Source organism: Talpa occidentalis, unplaced genomic scaffold (assembly GCF_014898055.3).
Source record: "Talpa occidentalis isolate TD23 unplaced genomic scaffold, MPIMG_talOcc4v2.1 talOcc4.5, whole genome shotgun sequence".
Classification (NCBI taxonomy): Eukaryota; Metazoa; Chordata; class Mammalia; order Eulipotyphla; family Talpidae; genus Talpa; species Talpa occidentalis.
Genome location: NW_023604861.1, coordinates 96,202,882 through 96,227,265, shown reverse-complemented (window position 1 = coordinate 96,227,265; position 24,384 = coordinate 96,202,882). Strand labels below are relative to the sequence as shown.

General features: G+C 49.9%; 1 protein-coding gene and 1 long non-coding RNA gene across 10 annotated transcripts in view; one reads left to right on the top strand and one right to left on the bottom strand.

Moving 5' to 3' along the window:
- PAX8 (paired box 8) overlaps nt 1–24,384 on the bottom strand; it is a 57,472-nt gene that overhangs the window by 10,909 nt on the left and 22,179 nt on the right. Inside the window, exons 3-9 of one of the 4 annotated variants that reach the window (XM_037527799.2) lie at nt 14,931–15,096; nt 12,767–12,964; nt 11,163–11,251; nt 10,726–10,851; nt 10,274–10,449; nt 5,899–6,019; nt 5,160–5,366 (exon numbers count right to left, since the gene is read on the bottom strand). In XM_037527799.2, the coding sequence (XP_037383696.1) occupies nt 5,160–5,366; nt 5,899–6,019; nt 10,274–10,449; nt 10,726–10,851; nt 11,163–11,251; nt 12,767–12,964; nt 14,931–15,096 (1,083 nt within the window). Of the gene's footprint in view, nt 1–5,159; nt 5,367–5,898; nt 6,020–10,273; nt 10,450–10,725; nt 10,852–11,162; nt 11,252–12,766; nt 12,968–14,930; nt 15,097–24,384 lie in introns of all 4 variants that reach the window. The other 3 variants (XM_037527798.2, XM_037527800.2, XM_037527801.2) reach the window with 3 other exon arrangements.
- LOC119259182 (uncharacterized) lies at nt 5,326–24,363 on the top strand. 6 transcript variants are annotated; one of them, XR_005128408.2, is made up of 10 exons: nt 5,326–5,354; nt 5,818–5,911; nt 6,412–6,528; nt 7,472–7,526; nt 8,286–8,367; nt 9,652–9,755; nt 13,875–13,996; nt 16,733–17,371; nt 21,808–23,546; nt 23,917–24,363. It is a non-coding gene; the product is annotated as an uncharacterized LOC119259182 (long non-coding RNA). The 6 variants fall into 6 exon arrangements; XR_008554404.1 differs by having other exon boundaries at nt 5,818–5,920; nt 23,281–23,546; XR_005128406.2 differs by having other exon boundaries at nt 5,818–5,920.

The following is a 24,384-nucleotide window of genomic DNA, read 5'->3' as shown; positions in this document are numbered from 1 at the left end:
CATGTTGTCAATACTAGAGTAACTACTCCTTACCTCTCTTTCTGATGATTTTTTGAAGGCAACTTGTTCATTCTACAAAAGCTTATTGAATATGATGTACTCTATCTCCTTTTCTGAGTACTTGGGGATAGGGCAGTAAGCAAGAGTGCTAAATTAGCCAGGCCAGACCCTAAGTCAAGATGGACATAGGCTGAGAGAAGCATCCAGAGCCAAGCCTAAGGGAATATAAACAGGACCAGCCCTACTGGGCTTCTGCCCTTCTGTAGTGATGGGCCTACAAATTAGAGGATGCAAGTCCTTATCCAACTTTTTTATCACTAATTTTCTACATGGATTAGACCAGCCATCTACATACCACCAAACCTCGGTTTCTTTATATGAAAAATGGAGAGAAAAGAGTAGCTGTGTGCACCTTATTATTACTATGATGTTATCAATGTAATTCACAGCCAGGGTTTCAAGTGGACTTTGAGTAGTGCAATGGGTACCCTCTACAAACTGTAACATATCAAGGGAGCCCTTATACATTAAATTCTATTTGAAATGAGCCATCAGTGTTCATTATCTAAAATCATATGAATGTTTTGGTAAAAATGAACACCACCCACTAATTTGTTTTACCTTTTGTACAACATCCAGCTATGGCTGGGGCTGGACCAAAGAAGGTAGAGCCCACTAGAATGCTACAGGTGATTCAGTTCGCTTGACACAGGGTCCAAACAAATAGGGGTTGTAGACACAGGTGAGGTAAAAGGAAATTTAGTATATGTAAGAAGCTTGACAAATATGCAGAAAACACAACAAGATAAAATCTGATCTTTCTTTGAAGAAGAATATAAGACGACCAGCTCTCAGACTCGGTCCCTCGGCCCCTGCATGAAGCACCTGGTTAGGAGCCGGAGCTTATGAGAAGGAAGGGGTGATATGAAGTCTGAAGGTGTGGGTACAGGGGCTGGACAGGTGGTGTCATAGAAAGTGACCCTTAAGAGGGTGGCGGCAAATTTAGGCCCTTTTCTTCTCTCTCCTTCATCCTCCTTGCTCATGGAAGAGAACTCAAGGTCCAGGCCAGATTGTGGCTGAGGAACAAATTATTTATTCTTCTGAATCACATTTCTCCTCCTTTCTCATGTGGAACTATTCTAGAGACTGGATTAGCTAATTTATTACCTGATTGATTGGTAGGGGCTTCCTGTGCTGAGAAGGATTCTGAGGCTGCATCTGCATCGACCATGACTGGGTCTGGGGTGGAGAGGGAGTTTGGCTCTCAGGTCACCTATCTGTAGTGCTGGTCTAGGTAGTCTGGGCTCCTCTGACCCTGGAGCCCTGTGGTCACGTGCTCCCCTTTCTCCTGCTCTCACCCTGTCCTTTTCTATCGCCTAACCTGCAGTTTCTTGAGTGCTGCAGCGTGGTGGGCAGAGCACCGTACACCGTCGCCTTAAGTCACAATTTAATTTAGTCACAGTTGCCTCCATGGGGCCCTATTCCATGAGAACTAGGCCCTGTTACTCTCGGAAATTCATCATCTTCACTCCCCTGTATTCTGTGATTTAAATCTTCATCTCTCCTCAATCGCCTAATTTTCTCCCAGTGGGGCAAAGGTTTCTGACTCAAACTCAAGAGCAGACTCCTGCAGGCTTCCTCCCATTAAACTCGGCCTGCCTTCCTCAGGGAGGACCTTCACCTATCACGGGACCAAACACGCTAGCAGTCCAGAATCTCTTTGCTTTGATTCCTTAAATAACATGGTTTCTTCCTCCCATGTCAAGAACCTTGCAAGATTCTTAGAAATAAAAGTACAGAGACCATGAGATGGTGGGCCTCCATCATGGCTTGACCATGTCCTTTAATCTATTTATTTGTAAGATTCTTCATCATAAGTTTATTGTCACCAGAAGTTTATCATTCCGTTTTCTCTGCACTCAAATAGACTTCTAGCCTGGTCCTATTTTAAAAAGCAGACATAGGAGACTCAGGCTCATGTTGGCTGGTTGTGAAGTGGGGGTTCTATAAGAAAACACTAGCACCCCCAAAATACTGTTAAGTTTTCCAAATAGTACTAGACACCAGCATCAGAAAACCATTACTTGGGAGGAATTCAGAGGGCAGAGGTGATTTCAGACAATTTGATGGGCCCCCTTTGATGTCTGCCCTCTAAGGAACCCCTTTTCAATTCCTTATCTTGTTCTGATAGCAAGGAGAATTTATGACAATCCAGAAATCTCTTTGGTAGGACTAAATACAATTTTTCACAAGGGATGGAGGCGGGTAATGGGCTCTTTGATGACAGAACAGACTCAGAGCTTTCTGATCAGTAGAGCTGGGGTCAGCCTGGAAGAGGCAGCACTAGGACGGGACCTTAGACTGCAGCACATGAGGGAAGCCGGTGGGAGTGTTGGGTGTAATCCCGCTGCTCCCCAAACCCTGATATTCTTTCCTGGCTGATGAGGGAGAAGCTGAGTCCCCAAGACAGTCACTGTGGAAATCACAGGATCAGAATCACTCACTAGGCAGGAGAGGACGTGTCCCCAGGGGAGGCAAAGGTAAGGCAGGAGATGACGGCAGGGAGCCACACAGGCAGGAGAGCCATCAGCTTCTCCCCTCTCTGCGGCATCACCTGGGAATAATCTGGTCTTGGCTTTCTTTCCCTTTTTAAATATTCACTTATTTCTCCTTGAACAGGTTTCTAAACCCCCAAACTGTGGAGGGTCACAAACTGTGATCCTCTTCCTCCCTGCCCTGTCCTGCAGCTTTCTCACCATGGCTCAGCCACATGGTAGGTATTTAGGTGCCGTCTGACCTAAGGCTAGAGGTGGACAGTGTAAAGGAGCTCCAGGCCAGCTCCCCAAGCTCCCCACAGACACCTGCCAGCGGGGCCTTGTGCTGTGGCTACAGGGCTAGCAACTTTGTCAACCGCAGCCCTGCCTTACGCTCTCCTCTTGGCATCCTGCCTGGACTCAGTTCCCTCAAGTCTGGCACTGCTTGCTCTTTTCATAGTCCCTGCTTCTGTCCTGTGTCTTCAGGCTATGAACTAGGCCCTGTGGCTGCCACAAGCTTCATGGGATCATATCCTGCATGTCAACATTGGCCAGGTATGGCACTGGGGCCAGCATATGTAATGCTGCAGATTTGCTCCCTGCTGCCTGCCTGAACCCTGGTGACTGCTGCCAGCTGCTTTGCCCCTGGGAGGGCATGGGGTACATGCCCTCCCAGTCCTGCAGCTCATCTGCAGAGCAGGCATGCCCACCAAGAACTGACAGAAGTTGGAGGAACCCCTCCTCCTGATTTGATTGGATATTGGCAGTGGGTGCTTTAAGCCCTACAGGGGTGACAGGTACAGGGACAAGTAGGGGCTTTGAAACTGGGAGCTTTCCCTGGGCTGTTCCAGCTACGCTTTACCACCACGTAAGACTGTCTGATGTACCAGTTCTCCCTGCCATCTGTCCTTCCATTTCCGCTGAGCTGTTCCTGCCCAGCCTTTCCATTGCTCTAATAGTAACTGAAGGACTGCTCCCCACCATCACAAGCTTCCTTCACAGCCTCATGCCTTCCCAGCTTCATCACAGCCCTCCTGGCCCTGGCCTTCATTCACTGGGGCAAGCAGGCTGGTGCGTGAGGGCACTGGCCCATCCCCAGCAGTGGACACCTCTTCACGCCCCTCCCCATCCCACATTCTCTGGCTGACAACACTCCACTCAGCTCAGAGACTTTTCTCCTTTAATCACTTTAGTCAAAACAAATGGCCCATCTCTTTGAATGTACCCTGTTTTGAAATTTTGAATTGTGACTCAACCTTTTCTTCCTTGCCTCAGACCCTACAAAACTGCCTCTCTGCCTACACACTGGGCTTTATTTATTAAACCTTTGCTTCTGTGTGTCCACCTTTTCCAAGAGAACCGCCCTCATTAGATAAGGGGTGCACAGAGGAAAAACGCTCCCAGGTGCCAGCCAGACAGAAAATGTTGAGTCAGTTATAAGAAAGGGTTGATGAAACCTGAATAAGATGACCCTGTGCTTCCTCTGGCTCGATAGAGGTCTTTTTCTTCTGGGGCAGTGGTTTTCAAGTTCCAGGTCTTTCAGGGGCAGGGCTCCTACTTCATTTTGTCTGGTTTGAATATCTGGCTTCCGTAAAAGCCTTCCCTTCAAAAGGTTGTTGTCAGGCCCAACAAGTTTGAAAACCAACTGGTTCAGAAGAGTAGGCCACTTTTGGCTTCCTCTGTGGGTACAGGGTCAATGCCTTGGGCCAGATCTAAAAAAGTCTCATGTCTGTGGAAGTCCAGTAAATAGCTGAAGACTATTAAGGGTCTCTGTCCCTTGACACTCAACTCCATCTCAGGCTTCTCCTGCCCTAGCTGAACACCTTGATTCTCTTGGTCTTGGCCACTGCTTAAGCCGTGGCTGGACAGGTGTGAGTCATTTTCCAGAAAGACCCACCTCTGCCCACGCCTGATGATAGGGTGCACACAGGCCGAGCTCTTACCCTGCTGGACACCACAATCCTGTTCAGGCCGTCTCCCTGGACCCATATCCCATCAGTATAATCAGAAATTTGTTTTACATACCCCTTAAGGTGCTTCTAGCCTTAAATGTTTTGAGGTCAATGAGATTTCTGATGGGTGGGTCCTCCTGCTCCCCCATGTCTCAATGGTGGGTCACCCAGCTTGAGTGTCCTCCAAGGGTGGTGACACTGCTGAGCTGGGTACAGTAAGAGCTACAGAATGGAGACCCAACTGGATGTTCTCTATTTTCAGAAATTGGCTCCAGAAATTGGCTCCAAAAGCCTTTCTCCTTCAAAGCTTCCTGTCGTTTTTTCATTTTTTTACTCAGACCAAGTGCTCGCACGTTGCCTCGCCTCCTTCCTGGCCTCAAGATCCCTGCTCTTCCATGGGGTTTTGGCGGGAGGTTCTGGAGCCCGGCCAGGCACTCTACTTCCTGGCATCCTCTGCACGCCTGCCCCCCACCCCTGATTGCCAACATGGACAACCTCATATTGGCATCTTCAAAAGCTGCTGGAGCAATGAGGGGAGAGGGGCACTGTGGACTGGGCCGGGGGTCTGCGAGGCAGCTGGAAGCAAACCCGAGGCCTGGCAGCTGGCACTGACGACCCCCCTCCCGCGCCCCCGCGACACCTCAGGGCCCAGGGCGGGACCTCCCTGTCGTACCTGAGAGAAGGGCCTGGCCCGTGAACTGCCCGTACACGGAGGCAGCATGGGGAAAGGCATTGAAGGGCGGGACCGAGGCACCGGCTGGGACCCCGGAGCCGACTTGCTGCAGATCCAAAAAGGCGGAGCTAGATAAAGAGGAAGGGGTGGAGCTAGAACTGGACACCTCGGGGGTTTCCTGCTTTATGGCGAAGGGTGAGTGAGGATCTGCCGGAGGGAGGGAGACAACAAGGAGAGAGGGATGTGAGATGAAGGGTGGGAACATGCAAAAACCACCATGAGATGTGGGGTGGGGTGGGGGGTGGGGTGCAGAGGCAGGCAGGCTGGGGTGCCTCTGAGTCTGGGGGGAAGGGTGGGGGGCTAGGAGGGGGGTGGGGAGAAGGGTAGGCAGGGTCAGGCTCCTCTGATCCAGGGGTGACATGGGAGCTGCGGGGGTGTTCCTCAGTTGAGTGAGAAGCCGGGAGGAGCTCTGCCTCCCTGTGTGCCTCTACTAGTGTGGGTGGAGGGCTGCGAGGCGCCCTCTCCCCCCCGTCAGCCGCGGGAGAGGAGGAGGAGGAGCCAGGGTAGAGCATCACCCTTTTGACCTGATTTGAGGCTCAGCCAGCACCATCCACCGCTCCTTGCCAGGCCCAGAGCCCTAATCCCTTCCTCCTCACAGCCAACCAGCTCTGCCTTGGCCTGCCCTCCAGCCCATCCTCACAGCTGGTTCCCTGTGGCCCGGAGATTCTGGGCATCCTACCTGCCACCACAGGGTAGGTCTGGTGAGTAGAGTGGTTGCGCCCCAAGGGTGTGTTGGACGGGGTCAGGGTGGCCTTCCCGTCATCCAGGGCACTGTTGAGCAAGGGCAGTGGGTAGAGGCCCTAGGGAACAAAGAGAAGTCAGTGCACAGGGACACCCCTGCAGTGAACTTCCTAGAGACCCACAGCCCATCTGTGGACTTGCAGGAAAAGCACCTTCCTCATTATCTCCTTCCTGCTCATTCTTGACTCCCACTCACTGCCTCACTGTTCTCCCAATCCCACGCCCATGGCTTCCCCTTGCACATCCCTGAGTACAATGTCAGCTGGTAGCATGCGAGCTTGGCACAGGATGGAGCTTCTTCCAAGGACACTGCTCTGACTGGATTGTTGGTTCCCTTCTTTGTCTCCTTACACTGCTTGGCCCACAGGGAACAGGATGCAGGTCTGGGGCAGCCACCCGCCCAGGACTGTTCTGAGTGCTTAACATTATTCATTAATTTGTTCCTCTCCAGATAGGAAAGATGGCAGGCGTCTGTGCCCTCTGCTGCTGCCCTCAACTGCATGACATGGTCATTAATCCTTTGCCTATGTGAGCCTGATCAGTTGCCTCTAAAAGCCTTGGAATGGGGGTGAGCAATGTTATGTCTGTTTTGTCTGTGGAGGGAAAGCCAGAGGGTTAAGTGTATCTGGTCTGGATAATGAGAACAGGGACTCAACCCAGGATGTCTGCTCTCTCCTGACCAGGATGCTCCTTCTTTTAGTGACCCAGTGGTTGAATAGGTGAATTTCTTCTCTCCATATCCAAGCAAAATTATAAACATTCAGGTTCAGCCTGAAGATGGTACTTGGGGTTAATTTTGTTTGAAAAGCTCTTCAAGTACCTGGGGGTTTTCCTCATTAAGACCTCATTTCACACTCTCCCAGACTCCCCTGACATGAACAGAGCTATATATTAAGGTGTTTCTTTCCAGAAGAATGTGTTCAGTTAAAGGCCAGCAGGCTCCACCCCTCTCCCTGACCCCTCCTGTCAGGGGAAGGATAAACTGTTCCCTCTGTGTTGGTCACCCATGTCACAAACTCCATTGTGTGAAATTTGTGTGCAAAACTGAAATCAAGAAATGCTTTGTGGTTACGTAACAGCTCCACTGAAGGCAATCACTTGCAATGATCTCCATGGAGCCGGGTTCTCCAAGGACCCACAGTGCTTTCCGGTTGTATGGTGGGCACTTCTAGAAGCTGCAGTCAATTCTGGAGGCCACTAGGGCACCATTACCATGAAGCAGCAATTACTGACTAAATGGCGCTCTGGTCCCATGTCTTTCCAGGGAGCCTGCTTCGAGGCAGGGTGGAGTTGCTTAGAGCTGGTTTAATGAAATTGAACAAAATACTTAATTTCTAAAGAGTACAAGAAAACTTTAAAACGCTTTATGTTGATTTCATACCAAAATATCTACATAGAATCCCAACCTGTCCCCAAATCTAGACAATTTATTTAAAAAACAAATCCTAACTATATAGTCAAACGTTGGTGTTTAGCTTAAACATCCTATTGATGATGGGATTTTTTGCTAGGATTGAACTTAAATTGGGAGACACAGAGGCACAGCGACTCTAGAACTTGAGCGAGGTAAGCCCTGATTCTGCAAAGATCAATCTCCCTGGGCTTGCTAGATTTTTTTCATGTATTATAGGGAACAGTAGAATCTGTTCACAAGGCCAAATGAGATTTTTAGAGACATTTGTTACCTGCACACGCTTGTCATTTGTAACTGCACACGCTCATCAAGACTTACATTAGGGTTTTTTTTTTTTTTTTGATGAAAGAGATAATTTAATTTCAAAGTGAGTTAATATCAAAGAAAATGAAGATGAAACAATTAATTAAATTTGAGAAGAGTTCACAATTATGTTTATTTCTCATATTTTCTTACTATCTTCTGTAATACCAGTCCCAACTTTTTTTAATTCATTCTCCATGTTCTGACTTTTTGATTCAAATAGATCTTTTCTCTTGGCAAACCTTATAGAACAGATTTTTAAACCATCTAGCAAGTATTAAATAAATAATTAAATAACTAACTGCATTATTAAATAACTAATACCTGTGCTGGTCTGTCAAGAGAATACATATATTTGGCCTATATGTGTTTTAAAACAGAAACTTAGAAACATACACTAGGTAGTATTATTTCAGAATTATGAAGTCAGACTGCCAAGTTCTTGGTCTTTATCATCATGATCGTCACATTCTGTTGATCTGCTTCCGGGTACACTTGTTACATAAAACAAGAGCTGCAGAGACTAACTATGCCTAAGAGTGAAACAGCAAATAGAAATAAGACCCCATGACATTTCTGTTGATTTCTTTCCCCCTTGTTGACTTTAGAGAAAAGATGACAATGACTGTCCCCATCCTGAAGTGAGGTGAGGCTGTGCACTCCTCAGGCCAGTGTCCCTTCCCTGCCCAGGTGAGAGGACAAGGGGTACTCCTTGGGTGGCCTTGTCAGAGTCGCCAAAGGTGGGAGAGGCAAAAGCTGGGACGTGAGGTGCCCTTGCACAGTCTGGGCTCTCCCTGCCCCTCACCACCAAGTCAGGGGGATGACTGACTGAGTGACTGAGGGCGGGAGTGAGTCACTGATGAACGCCATGCTGGCCTTAGCCTCCGCGTTGTGAGATGAGGGTTGGAGTAATTCCATGGTTCTCAAACTTTTTTTGTCAGGCTTCAATTAACAACTTACACAGAGGTGCCATGTCTAAACAGGTAGCAGTAGGTCAGGCTCAGTGAAAGCAGGGTTGGAAGGCCTGAGCAACATGATGCTTTGTTTCCCTGAGCTGTCCCTACCCTCCCTGGCCTGAGCTACCTCCACACAAATGGAAAAATTTGACTTGGTTTTTCCAGCTCTAAGGCTCTCCCTGTACAAATGCCAATGGGATATAGTCGGGGTCTCTTTGTAATCAGGCAGGTTCCCTTGAGGGGCTCAGGAATGGAGCCAGAAATGCTTCCATGGCTAGCGGGTGCCCAGGGTCTCAGCTGTCAGGTTTCTTTACTGGACCACTGGTGTTTGCCCACTGGGTTATGCAGGCTCCTTTCTCCTGGAGTGGGCTTCCCTCAGGCCCACCCCTGCGGCCCCTGTTTCCCTCTGGGAGCCATGTGCTGACGGGCAATGAGCACCCCAGCCCTCTCGCCAAGTCTGCTGACAGCCAGCTTTCTCTGCTCCCCTCGTTGCTGCCACAGCCCAGGCTGATAAAATCGCTGACGCAGATTGCCTGCCCAGCTGCGGGTGCTGGCGCGGGCCCAGCAGCCCAGACGGTCACTGGCAGAGGTTCAGCTGATTATTGGCATCGTTGCCATTGTCCTACTAGATCTTAAAGGCAAATGGGCTTGCTTCACTCTGGATCAGATACAGTGTGAGCCTAGAGCAGGACGAACAGATGCAGCCTAGAGAAGCTCTTCAGCTGGTAGACTTGGTGGGGTGAGCGGGGGGAAGACCCTGCCAGCTTTTCACAGAAGCCTAACTGTTACAAACCATGTCACTTGTCCTCATCATGGAAAAGAAAAGTTTCCCTAGATTTCTTGTGACTGATTGTGCTGGATTTCTCAACTTTCTTGTGCATTCATTCAGTATACCTTATTGAGTATCTAGAGTCAGAGGGACTGGATGTTAGGGGCTGAAGATAAAAATTATGTTTCCAAATGTTGCCTGTCCTTAGGAAATTCACTCTCTTTCTACTTTTGTCCACTATATTCTTAGGCTACTCCTTGGGAAGTGATCAGAAGTGGTATGTTGGATACTCAGAAGCACAGACAAGGGAGAAATGGAGCGTGTCTGAGAGCAGGGAAAGATTCATGGACAAGGTGAGGTTTGAGCTGAGTCATAATGGCCAGGGGGCATTTTTCCAGGCAGAGAAGTGGGAGGAAAGGCATTCTGCAGGAGGGCACATGTTGTGCCAGGGCAGAGAGGTGTGAATGCAGGTGGCGTGAGTAACGCGAACTCATGGGGGTGCTGGTGTGAATGGCTGGAGATGGCCTGTGGTCATGGCACGAAGGCCTGGAGCACTGCAGCTTTATAGAGTTGTGGGTCCTGACCCTGCAGTCCATCACAGCCATCGAAGGCGAGGGGATGGCATGGCCTGGTTGAGTTGCCCTCCCTGAAAGGACTAGGCACAGAGGTGAGAGAAGTCAAGAAACCTGGGAAGAAGAAGAGGGAGATGGCAGCATCTGGTGGAACAAAGCATGTGTTGGGCTTGGAGTGGGGCCCTGGGCCCATGGAAGCAGCTTCCAGTTGCTTTGGCGACAGCCCTGCAGCCTCATTAGGGAGCTTTCAGAGACCATGCGTTGCCCACCCCCGCTCACCTCCCACGCCCAGTGCTCACCTGCTCGCCTTTGGTGTGACTGGGGGAGGCATAGGCCTCCGGGTAGTGCTGCCGCTCGAATGGGCACTCGAGCTGCTCAAGAGGGTGCTGGCTGAAGGCATCCGTCCGAAGGTGCTTGCGGGGCCCGCTGCTGCTGCTCTGGGAGTCAATGCTCAGCCGGCAGCTGTCCTGGTCACCTGGTGTCCCCAGGCAGGGAGAGAGCTTTCAGAGGGCCTCTCTACTTATCCTCCAAGCCAGAGAAGTGCTGACTCCAGCAGGGGAGGAGGGACAGTACCATGCTTGGGCCTTGGGGCCGTGGCTGACTCAGGGACAGGCCAGGTGCTGCAGGAGGGGCGTTCTAGAGCACCTACAACATTCTGGGCCATCAGGGGCTCTGTCCCCATCACAGCCAGCCCGAGCAAACTGCCTTCCTACACCCCCCACAACGTGCCCTCTGGTCCCCCAACACTCACTGTCATCCATTTTCCTCTTGCTGTCATTGCCAGGCTGAGCAATCCCTAGGAGCCCGTTGATGGAGTAGGTGGAGCCCAGAGAATCCGACTGGGGTGACTCTGGGGGTGTTACAGCTGAGCTGGGGACTGCAGTGGGATAAGAGGGAAAGAGTCAGGATATGGGCCAACACGCCTCATCACCCTCTCTGCCACCATGGGGGAGGGAGGGGCCACTGTGGGAGGGGTTCTTCGAGTCAGCACTGACCTACTGAAGTGTTTCTACCTGTAAATATTTCTGTGACTTTTCCCCGGGAACCCAGCAAAGCTTTGTCCCAGTGGAATGGCTCAGCCCCCACAGATGGATGTGTCTGTGGACGTGTTTGTGTGTGGTTGTGTATGCACGCAGATGGGGGTGTGTGCAAGGGGCTGAGTGTGCCTGCAGACCCCTCCACACTCACTCAGCGAGTGTCCTGGGCTCAGGGCCTTGGTGGCCACGCAGCTGTCCATGGGGAGGTTGAATGGCTGCTGCACTTTGGTCCGGATGATTCTACAAGGAGACAAGAAAGGCCCATCAGAGAGGAGGCAACAGAACTGGGTGCACTTGCCTTCTGGAGATCCACTTGAGTATTTTAGAGGCACTTCAGTTTCAAACCCATGACCTCTCACACCTGGTCCTTCTCATTTCATAACTGGGACCATCATTCACTCAAGGCAGAAACACGGTGGTGGGAAGGACAGTTAAACATCCCTCTCCTTCTGCTTTCAAACCAGTCACCAGGTTCTGTGCATTTGACCTTGTAAGATCTCCCTACATCAGTCCCTCTCTGCCCATCGCTGCCCACACCTCGGTGTATGCCACCACTGACTCTCTCCTTCTGGGGTCATTTGCTGCCATACCTGTCCACTCTTGACTCTTTCTCATCCATTCTGTTGCACACAGAATAAGACTTCTTGAAATGGAAGTCAGCCTCCTGCTTAAAATCTGCCAGTGGCTTCCCATTGCTCATAGGTCAGAGGCAAGAACATGTAACCCAGTCATCAAACCCTAAAGGGCAAGCTTTGCTGACATCTCCATCTTGGCCTACTTCATGCTCCCCTCTACCCACTAGTTTTCTTTCCACTTCTTGTATAAGATCCTATAGTCCCAGGGCCTTTGCATGTGCTGTCCCAACTCTTTCTTCTCTATCTCAGCTCTTTTTGCTCCTCTTTTCACCTAGTTAGCTCTTATTTTTTCTTACTCAGGGGCAGTGTTTTATTATCTTTCTAAACCCAGTGGCCTTTGCTAGATCACATACCCTCATGATCCTGTCTTTAGCAGGACATTGAGCTGCATTTTACAATTGTTTGTGTGGGTGCTTGATTAGGGTCTGTCTTACCACTACACTGTAAGATCTGAAGGAACAGGGATTGTGTCTCCAGCGTCTACCTCATAATGAGCAAATTGCATATGTGTATGTAAATGAATGGGTGGATAAATAATTATATTGAGGTAGGGAATGAATAATTGGATTTTTTATATATATATATATATATGGGGTACAGACCAGAGGCGTGGGAGGGTAGGGTGAGAGGACTCACCAGAGACAGAGTGGGGAACAGAACAGGCAGACGGACCGAAGTTCACTGCTGAGGGGAGCAGCAGACAGGAGAGGTCTGTCCTGCCATGTGGGTTTCTCCCTGGCTGGCCGGGAATTGAACCAGTGCTGCAGAGGCCACAGACAGCTCCACAGCACTGCGTTCAACCTGCTGCGCCACCAGGGAGGCCCATGGATGATTAAACAAATGAGTGAATGCTACAATAATAATCGGGTTAGGAGTCTTGTGACTCAGGAAAGGGTCAACTCAAGAAGATTATTTTATTAGAAAGAGGATATGCTATGTGAGGATGGAAACTGCAGGCACCCCACAGCAGCAAGGAGGTGTGTTACCTGCCCTGGACCACGAGTGCTTCCTGCTTGATTCTTTAGCATGGGACTCCTCCCCAGGTCCTTCTTACAGTATCTCTCATCTGATTCACCCAAAGCCCAGGAACCCCAGCCCCTCACTGCTTTCTCTCTCTTACCTGTTGATGGAGCTAACACTGGGCACAGTGTCACCATCACAGACACCCTCAGCCAGGAGCCGGTCTCGGATCTCCCAAGCAAACATGGTAGGATTCTGTCGCTTGTAGTCGCCAATCTTCTCCACCACCTTCGGGGTGGCCACCTTGGGCTTGGAGCCCCCTATCACTCCAGGACGGATGCTGCCAGTCTCGTAGTACCTACTCCAATTGAGAATCCCAAAGAATTACCCAATAAGCAGGTGGGGTCTTTGGGCAGGGACTTAGGCAGAGATGCTTGCTCCCCACTGGGGCTTCTGGGGTGGGGCGTGGAGGTAAAATATGTCCCCAGGCCACCTCTAACACTTGATATTCCCAGCTCTGTCTGGGCTTGCTTGGTAGGTTTATACTGCTGCCAGGCCAGAACTGCTACTAGAGACCTTCCCTGGGACGCCTGGCTTTCCTTCTTCCTTTCTCCCCGGCCAGTATAGTGTCTGAACACCTGCAGCGGCCACTGTCAGGGGGCACAAAAGATGTTCCTTCTAAGAGAGGAAATGCTGACTTCTGGACTTGGTGTGGATTACAGGTTCACCGTAGGGTTTTCTCTGGGCAGCGTGACTCACTGTTCTCCTTGGCCATTCTGGTTCAAGCCCTCCCCAGGCAGCCAGCTGGGGTCATTGGGGCTTCTACCCTGTCTCGCTGGCTCACCTTTGCTCCCCACCCTGTCTGAGCCTCCCCCAATCACTGGTTTTCTACCAGGTTACTCGGTTCAGGCTGAAGCCTCTCCTCGTGGACTCTGGATCCCCGGCCACGTCCCGTGCCTGAAGCCAAGCCTGCTCTCCCAGGGTCTCCTTCTCTACTTCCACCCCCAACTAGCTGCTTTGGCAGAATGACCTAGATCAGGAAACCTTCCCTTTTGTGGTGGAAACTCTTGGGTCTCTTCAATGAAATGACTCTTCCAGCTCTTTGTGTGTGTGGGGGGGGTGGAGGTGGGGGGGACCCTCGCCGGTGGCCGGGGATTGAACTGGAGCTGCAAAGGCTGCGCCGCAACCCAGCACTCAACCGCTGCGCCACCAGGGGAGGCCCAACTCTTCCAGCTCTTTAAAACTCCCTGTCTGTCTCTACCGTGCAGGGCTCATCTCCTCCCTGGGATGCTGTAGCCCAGCTGGGGAATCACTCTGGACCTCAGCCACCAAGGACACCTTTCCCTGACTCTTCAGCCAGGATACCAGGGCCTTTCACTTTCAGCTACAGGTTAGGCCCCTCGCCCCTTGGAACCAGAACACCTCTGAATCCACCTATGGGGTAGGGGAGGGAGATAGGGACGCTGTGCTGATGGAAAGCCTAGAATCCGCAGTGGCAGGGGTATTTCTGACAGAAGTCATTCCCCAGACTAGCTCATGTGACTCTCTCAGCCCAGAAGCCGGGCTCTGCTGCCCCTGGTCCTGCTAACCTTGGGTCCATAATTCTAAACTCTGGCTGAAGTAAATTAGAGTTACTTGAGGGGGTCTTACCACTATACTGGGCCCATTCCCCTGAAATCCTGCTTTAATTGGTGTGGGCTGGGACTTGAGCACAGACTTTGTTTTAATTAAGGTTCCTGGGTGACTAACAGGCAGCCAGCAGGGTGGTGAGCCATTGCTCAGCAGCCTTATGGAGGGTCTTAGTGCCACCTGGACATCTGTAAACTGTGTCCAGCCCCGACTCCCACAGAGGCAGACACCGTGCCTCAGGCTCCGCATTTCATCAAGCAGCCTGTGCTTATGTGGCAAGTGCTCTGGGGGTTACAGTTTGAAGTGCAAACTCAGACACCCCTGGAGCCGGGGTACCTTCCTCATGACTCCATTTCCCTTCGTCTCAGTGGGGTGAGGTGGGGTGGGATGAGGGTGAGGGTAGGGAGGACTTTGGGGGAAGGTTCTCCTGTTTGGGGAGCAAAGACACCTATAGAAAATGAGACATAGGGGCAGAGGAGAAAGAGGGAGAGGGAGAAGGGAAAGGATGGAGAAATGGACACAGAAGTCAGCAGATGGGAGGGGCTCTGGGGCATCTGCACACCCTGTTCAGGTCCGGGGACCTATGCTGGCTATTGGGAATGGACTCCAAGTCCAGTGAGGGAAGGTGGCTGCAAGGTGGGCTGCAGAAGGCAAGCCCTGCAGGGAAGGTGGCACGTGGTGAATTTCGTGCTTACCTGCCAAGGATCTTGCTGACGCAGCCATGGCTGACACGGAGTTGGCGGGAGATGTCGCAGGGCCTCACGCCCTGGTGGGCCAGGTCCACGATGCGTTGGCGCACCACTTCAGGCAGGGGTCTGCCATTCACGAAAGCCCCTCCCAGCTGGTTCAGCCCTCCATGGCCTAAGAAAATAGTTCAGGGACAGTTAATCAGTGCCAGGCAAGACAGCCCATTCACCTATTCACATGTTTACTGACCGCTCATCATGTGTCAGATGCTGTTCCAGGCACTGGGGATGCTGAGGTGAATAAGGCAGATGTAATTCCTGCCCTTGCCCTATCAGGTTTATTAGAATGAGGCCCCATTTCAGCAATAGCCAATTGGCATACCATGTGACCACTGCTGTGCTGGAGACCCTGCAGGGGGCGGGGGTGGGGATCACTGGAGGAGACCACTGGGGACCACAGAATTGTTTCTGAAGAAGGCGAAGTTGAGACTGAGGATAAAGACTTGTTAGCTGAGTGAAGAAGAGAAGGGAGAAAACTGTTCCAGACAGTTGGAATAGCATGTGTGAAGCTTTAGAGGCAAGAAGGTCTTTGCTGTTAGAGTTATCGACATCTCAGGTCTAAAATCTCTAGACGCAGGCCACAGGAATTTCAAGGTTGAGATCTCCATTTTGCCCATGAGAAGACTTGGGCTGGGAGAATTTAGTGGCCTGATGTGTATGCCTTATGCGACCCGAGGTTTAAGGCTCCCATCAGTACTGCTTCCTGGGGTGAGCCCTATTCTGTGGGTCGGACTGGACCTGGGAGCTGGCACTGACCCGCAATCCCAGCCGAAGGTGGCACGGTCCAGGCAGGAAGGTCATGCTTTCACACTAGGGGCATGATTTGGTGATCTGGCTGTGATGGTAGAGACCCTGGGGGTGGAAATCCAGGGGTACAGGCAGGTGAAAGGAAGAACCAATGCCAAGTCTTCTGTGGGTGCCCATTAAGGGCTATTTATGGCCCAGGGCTGGAAGTGCCTCTGCTGGGCACACAGTACCTATTACAGCCCACTGACTTAGCACATTCAGAACTGCTTTGCAATTGGTTCCTCAGGGGCCGAAGCTGTCTTCAGCACAACAGTCAATTTGCCTTAAAAGAAGGTTAAAAGCCTCTGGCCGGGGCGGTAAGTCAGGAGAAGCCTGCTGGCCAGATGCCTAGCAGGAGGGACAGGATGATCCATCTTCCTGGAAGAGTCAGCTGGGTGAGCTTGGGCACACCTTCATCTGTCCTGCTCCAGGCAGCTGTCCCCCGTAACATCTCCACCAGAGCTGGGAAGACATCTAGTGGGGCTTTCAGTGCTGCCTGAAAGCCCCAGAATGGGCTCCCAGAGTGGGCTCAGGGGTAGGGACAGGCTTCTCAGTGGCCAAGGTGCTCTGAGGAGAATGACTTGGTGGATGTCTCCAGCCATTTGACCCCTCACTCCATCCTTGCTGCCTTTCGATTCTTTTGGGTCCACTGAACACGAGGGGGCGCCAGAAGCCACCCAAACAGAGAAGCTCTCGAGTTCCCTGACTTTATCCCCATTTTCCAGAACTTAGGCTGCCACCTCTCCCCCCACCCCACGACAGTGACCCCCCCCCCACTCCCCGCCCCAGGCTTAGGTGTTTGTGCTAGGATCTTAACATTTGGAAGCAAAGTTTCCTACAGGTGGTGGTGGTCTCAGCCCTAAAAAGATAGTAGGTTGAGAAAAAAAAAAACCCATGCCATTTTTGAGTGACATAAATTAGGTACTGTGCATTTAAATTCTTTTACTGTTTCTTTCTAACTGTAGACTTTTGTCCAAAATCTCCTTGAAGAGGCGGATCCTTGGAAACCCAAACCCTCCAGAAAAGTTACTGACTACATCGGCAGAAGGGAAAAATGCATTCATACTATGAAGGGCGATGCTTTTATTTTACAGCAGCTGAGTGACTCTGAGTTATTGTGCAAAGAGCCTTGAACCAGATTCCTACCTTGACTCTGTCCTGTTTTAATTTTTCATGTGGAAAGTTGGATTTCCCCAACTTAACTAGGATGTTTTCATCCATTGACTGGAGCTAACTGTGACTCTTGTGTCTGCTGCTGACCTTTAACCACTGCTGGGAGAAGACGGAGAGTGAGGATGGAGGCATGTTTGGGTAGCTGGAAGTCTTCTATAAATGCAAAGCTTTTCTAATTTTTGGTATCCACATGATTGATGCCATGGTGCAAATTGCCCTAGCCAAGGGCAGTGGCTCTCAAACTTGAGTGGGCCTCAGAATCACTTATGGTACTTGTGGAAACAGAAGGCTGAGCCCGATACCCTGAGGCCTGGGATGGAACCAAGAATTTGTATTTCTAAGGAGATTCCAGCTGGTGCTGACACAGCCTGAAGCCACACTCTGAGGACCATTGTTTTAGGCTGAGCAGCAACTGATAAAGAAAATTTAAGGTAACTACTACTCACACCACCCTTCCCCCACCCATCTCCACCTTTCATCACAACACACATTCACAGTGTCTCCCATGATCAGGTTTTGATGATACCATCTTGAGCAAGATAAGAAACGTGTCCCTCAAGGAGCTTAAGATCTTTGGGGGGATGCAATGAAATAAGTTAGAAATCGCTATATTAAGGAGGAAATTTTTTCTGAGAGGTAATTCCAGGTGCTAGGGAAGCCTGTAGCCAGTCACAGGGAAGTTTCAGGGAGGAAGTAACCAGACGAAGAAGTTTCCAAAGACAAAAAATTCATGCACAAGTTTAAGAAGTTGAAAAGCATCTATGTATCTGTAGGCTGGGCAGGAAGATGAGCTTGGAAAGACCTGCTGGCTGTAGATGGAGGCCACTCTTCTGGCTTGAGGTTTTGAGCAGAGTCCCTGTAATGGAAGGACTTTTGTCCTTCCTGTGTCCGGTGTGGGGGAGTGGAGTCCTCTGGGTGAGTCACCACCCAGTGCCCAGAGGTGGGTGCAGCCTTCCTTCCTGAACTGCGGTGGGGCCTTCCTTCCTGAACTGCGGTGGGCCAGGGCCACCCACTGTGCTGACCACCTTTCCATGTGGTGGTGGATGGGTGCACTCTGAGGCCGGAAGCCAGAAATGAGTGGGTACCCTTGTGGGGCCCCTGGGGAAGATCTGAACCAGAAAGAGGTTTGAAGTTTGGAGGTTTGAGTTTGGAGTTTCCTCAACAAAGGCCCTTTGCTAGAGGATCATGGATGCGGAGTGATGGGTGTGGAGAAGGTGGAACTGTCTGGCTGATATAGCAGGTTCTGAGGCAAGAGAAAGCTAACTTTCCAGGGGCTGGAGAGGACTTCTGCAATGAAGTCCTGTAAACTTAGGGACTATAAACATAAGAAAAGATACTATTTGGGGAAATCTTAGGGCTTTCTTTGGTAATCTCTTCACCCCTTATAAGACTCTGAAAAGTAGGGATGGTTGAAGGAATAAAGAGGTTCACAGCCTGACACTCATTACATGCCCAGTACTCACACCCTTAAGGTGTTGGGGTATTTTACCCCCTTGGTCCTGTCTAAATTGAACTTCTTGTTTGGATTCCTTTATGCATTATTCTCAAGGGCAGAGGCGCAGTCTACCTGTCACAAAGGTTTAATTAATGCTTCAGGATATACATGTGACAGAAAAACTCTTTACAAATGCGAAGAGCTCTACTGGATGTTGAGTGGAATCTCCCACAGGACCCCTAAGTGCTATACGCTGTTATTTTCTTCTTTTACCTTCTGCCTGACACCTCACACCTCTGGGAATTTTTGCTTTAGTGCCAAGGACAGTGGGGTTGGAGACTTGGAAGAGCTGTCTGTAGTGGGAAGCAGTGACTGCTCTGGGATGTCCTTTGAATTATGCTTGTCCACTGCCCTTGCATAGAGGCATGGTCTTGCCAGTGCTGGCCAGTGTCTGACATTCTCAGCCTGGTGGTGTCTCACTTGCAGGTCTGTGATCTCCCACTGTAACCTCCCAGCAGCTCCCCATGGCTTGATGCCTTATGGAATAAACACCAGAACCTCTGACTCGAAAAACATGTTCTAGGCCCCTGGAAACCTCTTGTTCTACCTTTCACCCCAAGTCCACACAGGTTGCTCCAGCATCCATGAGGTTATGGGTTATCTGGGCACTTTAGATCCTTGGTCTAGGATAAAAAGGGCTAAATACTGAGATGCAGCATTCTGCATCAGGTTTCCCCAAACTTCTGCATGACCCTTGGTATCTCTGTGCCTTGCACTACCTCCTCCAAAGGGTAACTGGAGTAGAGAGAAAGTAGCAAGATAAAGCTGCTACTGATACTTCTCCATGATCCCTCATTCTTCCATTGTTCTGGAATCTCTTCCCATTTCCTTTAAATTATTTACCTTTCTCTTTCTCCTAGCTTCTTCCCCTGGATCTGTAAATGCAATTAAACTCATCCATCCCTAATCGCCATCCCCCCCACAAAAGTCTCCTTGACTATGAAATCTTTTCCTATCATTTTCATCCAAGTTGTTTTTCAGAAAGTAGATGTGCATGCTGTTCCCCTTGCCTTCATTTCCTCCCCTGCTATGCAGATCACCTTGAGACATGCCTCAGGCTTAGCACGTGGGAGCGCTTATTAACTGATGGAGGGTGGAGGTGCCATAGTCTCCCTCTCCAGTGGATTTTTCTATGGCAGCACTATCTTCTTACACCTTATACCTTCAGGCATGCTTTTTCTCTTTACTGAGGTTCTCCTCCATCATTTGTTCCATTGTATTTATTTTCTTCCAGATTTTTTCAATTCCTAGTGCTCTGCTCACTGTACTGGGTCATCCTTGGTCACCCCCTCCCCGACCATGGTGCGTCTACGACTGGTGTACTGAAGGCGTTGTGGGCATCCCAGGTGTCTGCAGCAGAGATCTTTACCCCTCTTAGGTGGTATAGAGGTTCCTCTTTGAGCTTTGTCTTGGTAATGACAGCAGGTGCCACACAAGTGTACAGCTTGCCCCTGCAGCTTCATTTCATGCTACCTTCCACCACACATTGTGGCCTTCTCGCACATGCTCTTCCCTCCACCTAACTCCTGTCCTCTCCTCTTATCTAATTAACACTTACCCAATCTGTAAGATTTAGCCCGTACAAAGTCACCTCCTCTGGCACTTTGTTTTGTCCTAGAGGTTAGAACCTCTGTTTAGATGCTGTCATAGCAGCCTTCACCATTCTACCTTGACATCCATTCAATTTTAATTTTACAGCCACAATGATAGGTATGAGAAGTGAGGTCTTCTCACACGAGACTGAAAACTACACAAGGCAGGACTATGTCTATTCTGTTCATTATTAAATGATATCAAGGGTTCAAAAAATATATCCTACATGAATGAACTTACAGCCATTAACTTCTTTCATTCTCCCCGTATGGAGTATTCCCCAAACCATACATTTTACCTCCTAAACATTTACTTAAAAAGTATCTTCCTAATCATCCCTGGAGTGCATACATCCATGCATTCATTTATCCATTTAGTGGAAATTTATTGAGCTCCTATCACATGTGAAACACTTTTCCAGAACTTTACACAGAGCTGATCCCTGCTCGCTCAGCGCTTCCAGTCCAGGAATACATTGCATCAATAAACTGCTAAATGTACCTACAAATAAATGTATAATAATTGCCTGGATGGTGCTAAGAAGGACACAACACGAGGTGGTCTTCCTGAATAATGGGGGGAGAGTGAGAGACAATTAATTCCAGATGACCAAAGTGACATCATCTGAGACAAAGGCAAGTAGGGGTTCACCTTACACAGGTGACCCTTGGCTGGGGAGCAATACATCTAAACCCAATTTGACCTTGATGCTGCCAAGTTGCTGAAGGCTTCCAGGGCATGCACCATCTCCTGCATGGGGCAGCCGAAGCTACTCAATCTGCAGGCAGTGCCCACCATGAGCTGGCCCCGGTTTACCTCGCCAGCCTCATTTCCTATCTGGCTGAGCTGGAATCTTATGTCTTGGCATCAGAACTGCTGGCTGCTCTTCTTTCACAGTATGTGATCCTCCCAGTGTCCTTGTTCTTGCTCTCACTCCTCCCTGCTTGGAGCACCCTTTCCTTACTGGGTCTCATTGATTCATACTCATGCCTTGCTTCAGTTCAGGAAGATACCTCTTACAGAAAGTCTTCCTTGACTTTCCTGCCTGCTCCCTCTGGTCCTTTCTTTTAAACACTTCAGGGCATAATCTCTACTGCTGCACTTCATAGAATATAAATGTCTATTTTTATACTGCCTCTGTCCACTTGCATAGACTTGAGGGGTGATGGGTGGCCACTTCATCTGTGAAATGTTAATATCTGGTATATGATTTGGTGCACAATGGGTACCAAATAAGTGCTATTGCTTTAACTATAGAAGGAGGGAAGGGAAGAAGTAGGAAAGAAGGGAGGGAGAAAAGAAAGATGCCATGTTCACAACAAGCTCAGTGAAGCCTGAATATTCTTTTTCCAAGCAGAACTGTTGGAAACACACACACTACATACATAATATGCTATATATATATATTTATATATAACAGAAGATACATATATATGATGTGCACGTACACACACACACACACACACAGTAGGAGGAGCAGTTTTCCCTCCTGCAGGAGCCAACAGATGCATGCAGGGCCTTCCTGTTGGCTTTTATATCAAACCTTCAATATTAATGTCAAGTGTGCGCACTTGTCATGCTCACACCTTTCTTAGCAGCCTTAGCCGGGTTTGCAGGAGCACTCTGTGAACTGGGCAATGTTGTCACCAGTTTCCAGGGATGAGGAGATTGTTACCAATGTGGGCCTTGGGAGTCTGAGTTAAGAACTGGCAGTAGAGGCTCTATGGAGCATGATGAGAGGTGATCTAGAGTCTTGACTCTCTTGGGGTTCATTCACAGCTCTGGTGGGGAGACATCAACATGCATTGAAGGAAGGAACCCCAAGACAGATCAAGCCAAGAGGTTTAGCAGCAAAACTTACTGGAACCTGGCCTCCCCAGTGGCGCAGCGGTTGAGCGCTGGGTTGTGAAGCTGCCTGCAGCCTCTGCAATGACGGTTTGATCCCCGGCCACCAGGCGAGGGCCCCACATGGCGCGCAGACCTCTCCTGCCGCCCGCTGCTCCCATCAGCAGTGTACTTCCTCAGTCTGCCTGCTCTGCTCCCTGCTCCGGCTCTGGTGAATTCTCTCACCCTCCTGCACTTCTGACTGTATCCAGTGCTTGTATAAATAAATAAATCTTTAAAAAAAAAACTTACTGGAACCTTGGCCATTCCGGATGCAGAGACTCACTGGAGAAGAAGGTTCTGACTCAGGGCTGCCTGGGCAGTGCTGCCCCTTTATGTCTGCAAAGGTCTGTACAGTAAAAAAGAAACTGGTCCCCCAGTTCTTATTGCCAAGGAGCCCAGACTATGTTGTGTGATAAAGCCCAAGGACTTGAGCAGACTGACCTGTGAGCCTGTTCTCTCAGATCTTCTCTGGCATCAAGTAGCAGATCATCTAGGGTCAGGCAGAATAGAGAGACCTGCTCCTAGCTGTTTCAGTGGAGGGGTTTAACAGAGGGGATTATCTGGGTGCTGGAGGCGGTGTGAGCACAAAGGAAGGACTACGATAACCCTGAGATGGTAGTTTACAGGAAGAGGTCACTGCTCACGGGCTGGGAGAAGCAAAGGGAAGAAGAAGCTGGAATTACCAGAACCTTGAGGCTTTGGAGGATGAACCAGGGAGCTGGGACTGAGGCCATCCAAGTGACAGCACCTCCTGCCTGCCTCTACATCTGAGGAGCACCTGAGTCTGGTTCCCGGGGAGCTGGAATCTGGACAACTGCTGCTGTTGCTGCTATTTGTCCTCTTAGGCTGATGCATAAGGGAGGTTCATTTAATATTTTATTTTCATCCACCGAAGCTGTACAGGGTAGAGGTTAGGAAAGTAGGCTCTGGAGACAACTGCCTGTCTTCAAACCTTTGCTCCATCTCTTAACTTACAACCTCAGTGTGAACTGCACCTTTCCCCATCTCTCCTCCTAGGTGTGTCTTGTGTTCTCAATAACACCGATGGGCAATGCATGGGCCTCCACAAACATTCTCTGTTTCCATACCAGGCACTGCTCCAGGCTCCGAGGATATATGGGATGAAGACAGTTGGATCTCTGTCCTCTTGGAGGTTATAGTTTTATGGGAATGGTTTCAATTTAATTAACTTATTACTCAGTAAATGACAGAACTCTCTCATCCCATCTGACCTTCTCGCCTGGATCATTTAACTGCTCTTGCTCTTCCAAAATCCTAGTGATGAGAAAAGGACAAGGTTCTGGAATGCGCTGGGGATGGGGGTGGGGGGCAGAAAATAATCCCTGCTCTGTCTTTCACTTCTAGGAGCCCCTGTCCAGGTGGCTATTGATTCCTGAGCTTGTCCTTGTCAGGCCTTCTCCTGCTTTGTTGGGTCTCACCCCTCTGGTGGGGTCTCCATGCCATTTACTGCAGCCCAAGTAGCCCCAGATGAGACACGAGGACCAACTGCAGCTCCCTGCATCCTTCAATCTGAAGTTTCAGCAAATGGAAGGGCTTCCCAGAGGCCCTTGCAACAATAGGCTAAGTCGCGTGGCTTCTTTGGATGCTCTTGCCTGAGATCAGCACAGAGGGTAGGAAAGCTCAGCATTATTCTTTCATCTCCAACAGGGAGAGAAGGCTGGTGAGGGTGGAGGGTTGGAGACAAAGGGTGGATAAAAAGGGTCCTTCGGCGTCAGTCATTAGCTGGGAAAGAACCAAACTTGGTTGGTATTTTTCCAATGTTGAGCTCAAAAGAAGAGGAAAGCTGGGAAAGGGGAGGGGAACAAGGGCTGTTTTCAGTATCTAGCCCCCTGCCCCCATTAGGCTATGCTGGGAAAGAAGTCTTTGAACCAGCAAGGCAGATGCACTTTTTGAGTCAGAGTAAGCACTCTGAATGCATCTTCTCATTAAGTCATCAGAACAGTTCTTTGAGGTAAGTAGCACATTATCCCCGTTTTACAGGTGATGAGATGAGGGCACAGAGGCCACGTGGAACTTGACCAAGGCTGCATCAATGCAAAGGTGCAGTATTAAACTGCGCTGCTCAGCCCTACCAGCAGCCTACACAGCCCCTGTCCCAGGCCAGTCACAACTTTCCCTAAGAGCAAATGTATCTGTGCTTCCCCTATCAAATGGGGGTACTTTCCAAAACCCTCTTCGGGGGCCTCCCTGGTGGCGCAAGGGGTTAAGATGCAACCCATGAAGCTGTCTGCAGCCACTGCAGCACGAGTTTGATCCCCGTCCAGGGAGCTACCCACATGGCGCAGCAGACCTCTCCTGTCTCGCCCGCAGCTCTCCTCAGCAGTGTATTTTAGCCGATCTGCCTGTTCTGTTCCCCACTCTGTCTCTGGTGAATCCTCTCATCCCCACACCTCTGGCCTGTACCCCAGTTCTTGTATGCATAAATAAATAAATCTTTAAAAAAAAAAA